Source organism: Emydura macquarii, unplaced genomic scaffold (assembly GCF_026122565.2).
Source record: "Emydura macquarii macquarii isolate MOO-44397 ecotype Brisbane River unplaced genomic scaffold, CSIRO-AGI_Emac_v2 contig_1390, whole genome shotgun sequence".
Taxonomy (NCBI): domain Eukaryota; kingdom Metazoa; phylum Chordata; order Testudines; family Chelidae; genus Emydura; species Emydura macquarii.
In genome coordinates, this window is record NW_027131527.1 from 11,055,152 (window position 1) to 11,067,797 (window position 12,646).

The following is a 12,646-nucleotide window of genomic DNA, read 5'->3' on the forward strand; positions in this document are numbered from 1 at the left end:
GTGCTGCTTTCATAAGCAAGCACTTAAGCCTTGCTGCTGACCTTTTTTGATCAGGGGTTGAAACCCTTGCAAACCTGACACCTGTCACTAACGTGGACCTCACCCAAGCACATCAAGCAGGTTGGATAGGAATCACAGACCAACATAGACTTTGAACAAGTCCCACATAACTTAAATCCTGGGGAGCAAGGAATCTCTCCAGTAATGAGGCCAGTACTGAAAAAGGACAAACGATCCAAAAGGACACCAAAAAATCTGAAACATAACATGAATTTATCTAAAAGAAAACAAAAAACTAACAACTAACAATAACTGCAACTATCTACAAGAGAGGGAAGGCACTTGAGTAAACAAAACCAAGATCACTCTGACAAGTGTCACAGGTAGTAAGAAGGAACTGAATGAGTCACGGCAGTTCCATCCTCTTATTCCAGCACGAAGTGGCACATGGTGACAGAAGGCACTCAAGACACCCCGACAGGTACTGTTGAGGGAAAAAAAATCTCTGACACCTGTGCACAAGAAATGCACATGTGCAATCACTTGAAGAAATATCTGAAGATAATACTTGGCTTTAAACTAGGGATTTCAGTTCACTCTGCTGAAATGTTTGTGGGTTTTTTAATTCAGGAATTTTGAAAAAATTAGAAGTTAGTTGCAGAAATGGATACTAGTATCTGTTGCACTGGGGAAACTTTGAACAGAGATGAAGATAGACAGGCATAGTGGAGTCCAAAAAGAGCTGCATGTTTGTCAGTATGTAGCTGTGTATGGAGACAGAAAAATGTCAGAGGAGAGGCACCATACAGCTAGCCCTAAAGCACTACTTCCTTCTACAGAAAGGGTTGTAACATGATGGGAGTGCAGCAAACCTTTGAAGTACCAAGCTGTTCCTAGCACAACACTTCTTTTAGCCTTTAAATTTGAATATCCCTTTATTATAAATTAACTCGGCACAATAAAACAGCAACCTAACTACAATACACTGTAACGAAATCAGTTTTGTCATAAACAGGGGACCCAAACTTGGGAAATAAAATATAAGAATTAATTTAAATGTAAATTAAAGTCAGAAAATCTGTGGGGGAAAACCATCTTAAATAGCTATTCAATGGAAGAAGATATAGTAAAAGAAGCATTGTCTAAAAAGAAATTCAGGCAATAAAGACAGCTAACAGGATATGAAATTGTAATGCAAAAGGGTAAGAAAGCTAGAATGGTTTTAGGCTGCATATGAACAGACATCCTGGCTGAGGATAGGAGGCAACAGTCCCTCTATATGGCATTTGTGGGACTTACTGAAGAAAATGGTAAAAGGTAAATCAAAGATGTGAATTCAATGCCTGTTCTTGAACAATCCTGGAAACTGTTTACAGCATGCTGTTTGGCAAGAGAGGTTAACTGTGACTCTTCTAGCATGCCAACAGCGTAACCATATGATTCCTTGGGAAGAGGGAAATGGTGGGGGACATACACATATTCTTTGAAGAGCGAAGACAAGCAAAAACACACTTGATTATGCAGATTTAAATTTTACTAACAATGAGTATGAAGAGGACATAGAAAATGTAAACACTAATTATGTTGGTCTAACAACATGAGCACACCAAAACCCTCTAAATCCTTTCATAAGTAATCCATGAACTACAGAGATTCTCATTCCCAAATCCAACTGAAGACAGTGATAACAGATGCATTTTATGGACTGGCAAGTAGCTCACACAAAAATAAATAAGGAAAATATACACTTTCCTGCCTAGTTATGAACATACATCTCAATAATGAAGTAACAGATAAAAAGAAAAAGAACTAGATTCTTAACTTTTTCTTTGAGGAATTCTACAGAACCATATATATATAGAAAGTTTTGCAAATTCTATGGATTAATTTCTACAATTTCCACATTCTACCAATTTTCAGCTAAAGTTTCAACATAGAAGATTTAAATAAATTCTTACCAAGTACTTTCAGTGGAGCTTTTTCTAGGTTTACAACAGCTGTTCCAAAAGGAATAGCTAAGGTCGTAAAATTGTTCACATCACTCATCAGTGGGCATTCTGGTAGAGTGAGATACAGTCTCAGGGCTTCAACATCAGGTAAGGAACTAGTCAATTTAGGAATAAGATTCTTCTCCAAACTAGCTGCAACCTACAACATTGCATAGAGGAAAACTCAATTTATTTTAAATGAATAGAACTTGTTAAACAAAAAATTGATAAGCACACATCTGAAAACATAACACAAAGTTAGTGAAAGGGCTTGATCCTAATATGCAATGCAGAATAGTAATTTGAAAAAAATATTACTGCATGCATGTATTTGCTTCACGTAACGTTTATCTCTCAGATAAAATCATTATTCCACAACAAAACCTTCATAGTTAACATTTTGAAGTGTGCTTTTATGGAAAGATGAAGGTTACAGTGCAGATAATATACATGCTTAACAAACTACAATAATTTAGAAAAAACAGACCAACATTATATACTGTGGCACGGGCAGCTAGTTTAGCCCTCTCCTGGGTACTGTGCCCTCTTCGGCTACGACTATGGCGTGCCTGGGTGGGAGCAGGGGTGGGGACCCGGTCCCGCCCTCTGCCCCGGGCCCCGACCCAGGGACCCTGTGTGGAGTAGTCTTCAAACTGCCCAGTCCATGACTTACTCCCTTCCCTGGGTCGCCTGTCTTTGGCCCCACTGCTCGCAGTCTGCTTCCTGGAACTGGGTGGGGAGGGGTTCTCCCTCAGGCCTGTGCCTTGGGTCCCTGGCCGTAGCTAGACAGGTACCGCCCCCTCTTGTCTCTGGTACCTTTGGGGTTGTAATATGTGGCAGTGGTTGCTCCAAGTCCTGTAGCAGCTCCGCTCCGCTCTGCTCTGCTCCTTCTCCTAACTCCCTTCCAGCTGCCCCTGTCTGCCTGACTGGGAGGCTTTTAACTGCTGGGGCAAGCTCCTTGATTGGCCTCAGCTGGCTTAATTGACCTAATTGCCCCGGAGTAGCCCCAGCTGGATCACCCAGGGAACATGGATTTGTTCATTCTGGGGCTAATACAGACCCCCTCTACTACTCTCCTGTAGCCATCAGGTCTGGCCCTGTCACAATACACACTATAATGTTCTCTTTATTATCTATATTCATATTACAGCATTAAAACATAAAAGTTATGGAATTAAAATCACAGATATTTAGACAAAAAATGTACTGATGTACTGTTGCCACTACAAAATGTTTTTACAAACTCCTCATTAACCTAGAATTGATCTATACAGAAGATTATTTGTTTATACTAAAGAACCAGACAAAGGTAACAACATTACAGAATTTATGAATCAGTATAACTAGATTTAAGGAAGATTTGCAGGACAAACCTGTTGTGATATATGAGGATGGTCAGGATTTATAAGTTTGTGAAATAGTAGTCTAGCAGCGTTCATATCAACTCCAGAGAATCTAGCACTAGTTCTATAGTGATCATCATTGCTGAAGGGGAAAAAAAGGATGTAAGTGAATTTTGCATTCAGCTGCTCTCCCCACTTCACCCTCCCCCCCCCGCCAACATTTGTAATATTTAATCATTTTTATTTCTGCTTCAATAAATTATCTTGAAGTCTGAAGTTTACAAAACTGCCCACTCACCTGACAGCTAAAAAGCTCCCATTTAGGCAGCCAGCTGAAGAAAATGTTCCATCTATTTCACTACAAAACATGCGTAAGAAAAATTAGATTCAAATATCAAATGAAAACAGAAGTCTGTTTACACTATAAATTGTTATTTAAATCCCTGTGACACTTCACGTAATAGCTAATCATACTTAACTGCAATATCAGAAGAAACTGTATAAGTCAAGCACATAGGAAAAAATGCTAATTTGAGACAGTCCAAACAAAGCAATAATTTACATTAGACAGTTTTGGGTCTAGGAACTGAGAGCAGAAGACCCCAGGCTCTGAATGTTTCTCAAAGAAAAATAAACCTGTATAAAATAAGATACTTTTCTATAGGAAAATATTTCTGACACTTGAAATGATACAGCCAATAATTTTTCTATAGTACCTTACAAGTAGCTTCTTTTGTGAACTTTAAATGCTAGAAGATATCTTTTTGCCAGTGTCATTATCAGACATCTGATCTATGAAAACTGATAATGGGCCCAGAAGTTATCCATAACCAAAACACAATTCGTTAGTGGTACAAGATGCCCTATTAGAAGTGACCTGTCATTTTACTACATATTATAGCTTTCAGACTAGCAAAGTTAACGTGTGAAGAGCAATTAACTCACAACCAATTCTTAGATGCATACTGTTGAGAGATTTGGGAATGTAAACATTTTTGCAAATTTACAAAATATGAATATAAGTCAATGAATAGCTAGTATCAGTCACTAAAAATGTTAAAACTGGGAAACTACATGCACATTAGAACTTTTGTATAACAAACAGCTACAGAATGTACTGCACATATACAATAATAAATCCACAGAGCGCTCTATTAATAAGCTTGAGGAAACAATATTTTAGTTGCTTATATTTCTCTTTATTGTATACTGTAACTATAGGTATTTCAGTCCAATAGGGAAGGGCCATCAACACTCAGAAATAACCATGGTCACTCTGGTGTACCAGGCAACAGGGAAATTTCCTGAAATTAAGGCAAGCTCAGCTTTAAAATAAATCAATAAATCTGTGCTCTAGCTGACAGGTGTGTGTCTTTAGAATTGCCAAAGGGACAGGTTTCTCACTTGCTTTGTCCCACTAGGAAAAGCCCCTGTAAGGTCCTCATTCAAAAGTCATTAGCTGGTACTTTTTGATGATGTTTTCAGTTCCGAGTAAAGTGCAAGAGTACATTGCAGACCCACAACCAACTCTGCTCTTGACACTCTGATCTGATGCTGACAACGGAAGAGTACTTCGTATTACGGACTGCATTTATAGATGAATTTATTTGGTCAATTCTTTATTAATTATAAATGGCAGCAAACTTGAAATTCACAAAAAAAGATCACAAAAAACAATTTTACATTATGTATAGAGGTAGCTGCTAGCACATGGCCTTCACCCTTCTCTGTTCCTTCTCTTTGAGATTCTCAGTTCACTCTCCCTCAAAGCCTGACCTATTCTCTACCTATCCCACTGAGGCCATTGTTTATATTGACCAATTGTCAACGTTCCAACTCAAAACCTCTCTCCCAATGTCAAATCCCCAATACTTCACTAACATGGATCTAAACTACGGAAAAGATCAAGCTTAGCTAACCTCACCCATTTTTCTCAGTCGAGACAACCCACAGAAGTCCTTCCTCCCCCACGAGTCCCTGTGCACACCTTATCCCACCAATATGTTATAATCTCTACCTTGATTCCAAATTTTGTATCTTGAATGCCTGTAATTACTTTTTTTTTTTTTTTTAAGTTGCCTCAACAGGAAGGAAGTAGAAGTACGATAAGGCTTTACACACCACCTCAAGCAGCAGAGTCAAAAGTAAAGCTCTGATGTGTACAGCAAAACCAGTAATTAAAACATTCTTTGTGTAAAACTTTGATAATTGTGTATATGAATTATAATTCAGTTTAATTTTCAAAGATATTTTTCTCAACCAGCTTTAATTTGTTCTTACTTGGCTATCTCCGCAGGAAGCCTTCCAGACGGACAAGTCAGCAATTTCTGAATAAATACTTCATTCACAGTCCAGATCTGCTTTGAAGAGTCAGGATATCTGAAGTCATCTGGTGGCATCATGATCTAAATTTACAAGAAGCAGGTCAACCACAGAAAGCACAACAATTTTCTGATTTATCAGTCTTACTAAGGAAAATGACCCCCCAAAATGTAATTGACAAAATTCATTCATATGGTCATGTTCTATGAGAATACTACAGCAGTGAAATACAGTATTAGAGGACAGAGACCAGTTTATGTAGGTTTCATTTTAATACAGTATATTTCATACAAAGACTGATTTGTTCAAAATTTCCTATTTAAGCCTTTTAGCTTTGGCTGGGAGGTAGATTTTTATATGTTTTTTGCAAAGGGCATCCAAGCTACACTGTGATATCCCTTTGAATAGTACAGAATATGTTACTGGAATAGCATAAAGAATAACACCAGTTTTCCAGTGTAATATAAAAGTTAAATGCAAGTGAAAACCAGTAAATTTTTTTCAATTTGTTTAATAAGAACTAATTAATTTCAAATGAATAATAACTATGCATGAACAGATAATATTACTTGTTGTGAAATAAAGGTTTCTTAAACATTGTCATATCATGGGTCATTTCTAAGGTTAAGATTTTGTCTCAGTTATTTTTAGTTAAAAGTCACTGACAGGTTAGGGGCTATACACAAAAATTCATGGAAGTTCCTGACCTGTCCATGACTTGTACTAAAAACAACAAGGAGGGAGAAGCAGCTGAGAGCTGGAGGGAACAGCAGCTGGGAGCTACAGGGCCTGCTGCCCGCTCCAGGCTCCCCTCATGGCGACTTGGGGTTGTGAGGATCCCCCCCCCATCCACAACAGCTGGGGCAATGGGATATCCCCGCTGTAGCTGGGATCACCCTCTGCTGCCAGCTGCCATGGGTGGTGGGAACCCCAGAACTCAGAGCCGCCGAGTGTGGCAGCGGGACCCTGGAGCTCACAGCCAACGCAGCCAGTGGAGGGACCCCCGGGCTCTGATGTCCCGCAGCTGCCTGTGGCTCGGAGCTGCAGGGCCCACCATCCAAACTGGCTTGGGGCTCCAGGGGTTCCCTGCAGTGGCTCGGGGCTGCAGGGTCCCTCCGTCACCCCTCACAGCTGGGGGCAGCGGCTCTGCCAGCAGCAGTGTCTGACAGCTGCGGGGACCCCCACAGCAGCTGAGAGCTCTGGGGATCCTGCCATCAGCCACCACGGGTGGTGGAGACCCCAGAGCTCAGAGGCATGTGACTGCAGGTCACTTGCTGGGATTATCTGGGCAATATCTCAGTTAAATACAGTCGCGCCATTGCCAGGGCCTCAAGCATTGGTGCACCTCAGTCCCTCCTAGTCTCTGCATGTGGCACATAATAGTCTAGTCTCCTCTGGGCTGTAATATTTGTGTCTAATTTCACTTGTTGGGTTAATTTGCGAGTGCCGGGAGAAGGTGGTGGCTTGCGATATACAAGTCAGACTAGAAGATCTGGTGGTCCCTTTTTGCCTTAAACTCAAACTATGAACTATACTGCTTGGTAAAATGAAAAATATTTGGACAAGAAGAAAGAGGGAAGATTAAAATAAACTCTCTTTAATGCAAAAAGATATAGTTGTCAAGCTCTCTCTCTATCTCATTTGCTGTCTCTCCTCCCCTTCCACTTAGTGCTGGATTTTACATTTTTTAACTACTGAATCCCTTTTATTGTCTGCAGTCCTCACCATTTCAATTGCCACAAGTCACTTTGCAATTTATTTTTGGCTTACTGTGAGTAGTACCCATTTTGGTATTATGAGCACGTTTGATGATGGGTAAATTTAAGAAACTGTTCAAATCGCTTTCCACTCCTGAGCAGTAACTCAGACTGCTGAGCAGTAACACAAGGGAGCTCTGATTAACAGATTAGTGCATGTTCACCTGAAACTCCCTAGGATAATGGGATTATCTCATTTTTCATTACATGCATTGAAAGGAGCTCTGCAGACAACCTGGAAATAATTCCATTGACTACTTTACACACAAGATATGCACCAAGAAGAAAAAGACTTACATTTAAAATGCTCCCGGCTTCTTAAGGCTGAAAATTCACCACAATCTCCCTTTCGTTACAGTGAGGCGGAGACATGGCCCAAACAAAGGTAAGAACACAAACGTACAAGGAAATCTCACGGCAAATGCCACAGAATTTGACCTCACTCATACTAAGTATCCGCTCCCCTAAGAGCCTCCAAGATGCAACCTCAAACCAGGCTTCAAGATGCAACCTCAAACTGGACACTAACAGAATGGCTTTCTAAATTGCTGTGTTACCACTGGTCCCTTCAGTAGGGCAATTCACCTGTGCCGCTGCTCCCACCCTCCAATGGGAATTGAAGCTGAAGATGAATTTAGTCAGAATAGCTACTGAATGTGGTGTCTAAGTTCCTCCCTCAGCCCTAAATGCTATGCAGAACATCGCTCAAATACACTGTGCAGGGAGGCTGCCAGTTGCTATAGGGGGAGAGGAGCTTGCCTTCCCCTCTGACAACTCCATTTTTGTCTGATAAACAGTGGCCCCTACTCCTGCTCCCAGCAACCTCACACCTGTATCTTTTAACACTCTCAGAGCCTGCAACTCTTAATGGCATTGTCTCAATGGCTAATTCCTGTTTTGTTATAATTGTTCATACTGAAACCTTCTCATTCTCTGTGCAAGGTCTATGATGGGAAAAAGGGACAGAGACAGATGGTATGCAATAGGGGTGCTGTTTTAGAGGGGAAAGCTGGGGGTAGCAAAAGGAAGCACAAAAAGGGCAGAGGGGAAATTTAAATTAAAAAAAGGGAAACTACAAACATTGGGCAACTAACACCACATAAAAAGCAACATTACTGAGATGAAATTTGGTATGTTGTTATTCCTTTATCCTGTGTTGTCTCCATTTTGTCTTGATGGTAAGCTCTTAAGCGAACTGCCTTTATTCTATATCTAAGAGAGTCCTAACACACTTTTGGATGCCTGATAAATAATATACTAACAAACATGCTTTTGCTTCCCTCCACACCAGTTACCGTATTTCCCCAGGTATAAGACGCTCCCATGTATAAGACAACCTTAATTTTGGGGCCCGAAATTTGAAAATAAATGTATTACGGTATATCACCGGTAAGTACCACTGTATAAGACGCACCCAGTTTTTAGACCCCAAATTTTTCGAAAAAAGGTGCGTCTTATACATGGGGAAATACGGTAATCATGCACAGATTCAGTGTGCCTGCACACAGGAAAGAGAACAAAATAAGCCAATTAGAGTGTTCTCTTTATTTCCTGAATAGCTGCTTTCTGTTAAAAAAACCAGGAACAGTGCCTTATATACTTATGCAGGAAATTCCTGCTGATGCTTTTCAAACATTTTTCAAATAATGTAACAACAAAATGTTAAACTGTTAACTTCTTACAGCACCTACAGTTTTATGGGTACATGAATTTACTATAGAGCAAAATAAAGATAGATAATGCATCAGTGACCTTCAGTTAATCTCAACTAATCCTTGTCAAAATGTACTTAATTTAGCAAAATCAGTTTCTAGAAACTGCCAAAATTTGTTACCTAAAAAAATGCACTGCAATTATATTAATACCAAAGACATCTGAGCATTCTTAAATATAAATTTGTTTCTTTTTCAGTTCTCTTTAAAGTACTGAGCAAGCTACATTGCTTCAGTTATAAGATATTTTAAAATATTATTCCCAGGTGCTGAAAGTAAAAGAGTCAATAAAAAAAATCATGAAGACTTGTTAAAATTTATGTTGGCACTAACTTCTTCTACTGCTTCATCTAGAATTCCTAAAATACTACAATATTCCAAGTCATAATTACAAAAAATGTAATATGCAAGTTTTGTTCAATTTTGTGTCCAAGATCTGGAGTATGGCATTTTAAACTGGATTGCTGGGAAACTACTGTTTTGAACAAATTAAATTTTACAGAAAATTAAGGTTTTTGGCAAGATTCTATGTATAATTAGACAATGTAGATCTGCAAATGAATGCATAAATGTCTTTTTTAAAATTGCTACATGACTGCTTGCAATCTAAGTTTTCATTTAAGAATAATTACTTTTTTAATAGTTCCAAAGGGGTAGCCGTGTTAGTCTGTATACAGCAAAAACAACGAGAGTTCTGTGGCACTTTAAAGACTAACAAATTTAATATTTGCAGGCATAAGCTTTCGAGACTTCAGCTCTTCATCAGATGCAGTAATACAGAAAATAGGTAACACAGAGGCATCTTATAGATAAATTTCATAATCTCAAACGAATGAAAGCCAATGCAGTGTTGTGTGCCTGAGTCGACAGACAGCCTGCAACAATAACTCTAGGGAACACATGAATGGCTCACATTCATCCGAGCCAGGGTGGTGTTATTTCTATAATGCCCAGAACTCTACTAGGCACCTCACAAACATTTAAGAAGGAAGATCCGAGGCCCAAAAAGTTCACAGTTTAAGCAGAATAAAAACTGATCAGGAAAGGAGGCAATATATAAGCAAAGTGACTGAAGTAATGTTTTATGCAGTGTAGTTGTAGACATGTTGGTCTCAGGATATTAGAGAGACAAGGTGAGTAAGGTAATATCTTTTATTGGACCAACTTCTGTTAATGAGAGAGACAAACTTTCCAGGCACACACACAGCTCTTCTTCAGGTCTGGGAAAGGTACTCCAAGGGTCACAGCAAAAAAATGCAAGATTGAACAGATTGTTTAACACAAGTAGTTAGCACATATTGTAATGGACTACTCATGATAGAGTGGACCATTAATACCTCTGCAGTCATAGGACAAAAAGAGGGAGGTAGAGGGCGAAGACTTCAAAGGTGTTAATGAGCCACTCTCACTTGAATGGTCCTTTACAATATGTGCTAACTACTTATGTTAAGCAATCTGTTCCAACATGCATTTTGCTGCAACACTGGAAATACCTTTCCCACACTTAAAGAAGAGCTGTGTGTGGCTGGAAAGCTCGTCTTTCTCACGAATAGAAGTTGGACTTGGTTCAATAAAAGATATTACCTCACCCACCTTGTTTCTCTCAGGTAGTGTTCGGAATTATGTCTTTTTAATTATTTATATTTCTTTCCCTTCTTCCTCTCTATGCACATTTATCCCACCTGTGAGGGTGCCTTGACCTTTCATGTAAAAGCTGGTCCCAGTTCCTAAAATCTGACACAAGGTGTGAGCATAAGGTTCATTACACATTCTGATATGCACCCAAAGTCCTTGTTGGAAGTTTGGAGGTTTTTTTGTTTTTTAATTTGTTTACACTTTCACCTCCCTCCACTTCATTAATTCCCTACTGATTTCATCGCATTCTCTCACCAGACTTTGCCTATTCACTAAATGCTAAATTCCAATATCTATCCCAACTATATTAGGTGTTTCCAATATTCAATTATATTAAATGACCCTGCGTCCACCTTACCCTTTCCTAGCTGAATCACGCTCTAAATTAATCCGCTTCCATCACCTTCTTGCACTGCCCCCTTTATTATGAAGTACCCCTTATCCGCCTACTTCTTCTCATACTTCACTCCAAACTAAATCTTATCCTCACAAAAGAGCTCACTGAGTCTCCAACTGCTGATGTCACAGTGTCTAAAGCTGTAATGAAGCCTAATAATGACAATTTAAAATGTCAGCATAAACTATTTGGCTATTAATCACTGTAACAGAAATGATGAGCTAAACATGCTTATCCGCCATTACTGGATGTAATACCAGATATTGGGGCAATGTGCAATGGAGCAGTTAGCTGCTGGTAAGGGTTGCTGAGAAGGGTTACTTACCTTTGTAACTATTTTTCTTCGAGATGTGTTGCTCATGTCCATTCTTAAATTAGGTGTGCGCACGCCACATGCATTGATACCGGAAATTTTTCCCCTACTGGTATCTATAAGGATAGGTCTAGAGCCCCCTGCAGCGGTACATACATGCATTGGTATATATATGCTGCCAGCGTCCCTCCCTCTCAGTTCTTTCTTGCTGGAACTCTGACATGAGGGGAAGGAGGATGGGTTATGGAATGGACACGACCAACGTACCTCAAAGAACAACAGTTACGAAGGCAAGTAACCATTCTTTCTTCTTTGAGTGCTTGCTCATGTCCATTCTTAAATTAGATGACTCACCAGCAGTATCCCAGGAAGTGGGCAGGAGTTCACGGATGTGCTGACTGTAGTACAGCCCTGCCAAAGCCAGCGTCGTCTCGGGTCTGCTGCGTAATGGCATAGTGGGCTGTGAAGGTGTGTATCGAAGTGCAGATAGCCACCTACAGATGTCCTGGATAGGAGCCTGGGCCAGGAAGGCTGCTGAAGATGCCTGTGCTCTTGCTAAGTGAGCCATGAGTAAGGCTAGAGAAGCAACCCCCACCTGCTTGTAGCGGACACGGATGCAGGCTGTGATCCAGGACGATATTCTCTGAGATGGTATCGGATGCCCCTTTCATCCGTTCAGGAATGGTGACGAAGAGCTGCATAGACCTGTGGAAGGGCTTAGTCCTATCGATATAGAAGGTTAAAAGCTCTCCTGACATTGAGAGTGTGGGGACACCTCTTCTCATTAGTGTTGTGGGGATTTGGAAAGAAGAGTGAAAGAAATATTGCCTGGTTAAGGTGGAAATGCGATATCACCTTCGGCAGGAAATCCAGGTGACAATGTAGCTGGACCTTGTTCTTGTGAAAGACTGTGTAAGGGGGCTCAGAGGTTAGGGCCATAATTTCTGAAACCTGTCTCACCGATGTAATAGCTACCAAGAACACCACCCTCCAGGACAGGTGCAGAAGACAACAGGATGCTAGAGGCTCAAAGGGCAGACCAGTAGGTCTGGACAGGACCTAGTTAAGATTCCACCAGGGAATCATGTCCCGTACAGGCAGAAAAAGAAACTCTAGGCCCTTGAGGAATCTGGTCGTCATCTCGTGAGAGAATACCATTCTATGTTGTACAGGGGGATG

The 12,646-nt window shown here is 40.2% G+C and overlaps 1 protein-coding gene across 7 annotated transcripts in view; it reads right to left on the minus strand.

The window, feature by feature from the left end:
- Positions 1-12,646, minus strand: part of HERC4 (HECT and RLD domain containing E3 ubiquitin protein ligase 4) — a 96,474-nt gene that overhangs the window by 53,855 nt on the left and 29,973 nt on the right. For all 7 annotated transcript variants that reach the window (XR_010920659.1, XR_010920658.1, XM_067552612.1 and 4 more), the window contains exons 11-14: positions 5,612-5,736; positions 3,630-3,689; positions 3,362-3,473; positions 1,959-2,148 (exon numbers count right to left, since the gene is read on the minus strand). Coding sequence is in view for 5 of the 7 variants with exons in the window: in XM_067552612.1 (XP_067408713.1) it covers positions 1,959-2,148; positions 3,362-3,473; positions 3,630-3,689; positions 5,612-5,736 (487 nt within the window). In the remaining 2 variants the exon portion in view is untranslated. The remainder of the gene's footprint in view (positions 1-1,958; positions 2,149-3,361; positions 3,474-3,629; positions 3,690-5,611; positions 5,737-12,646) is intronic.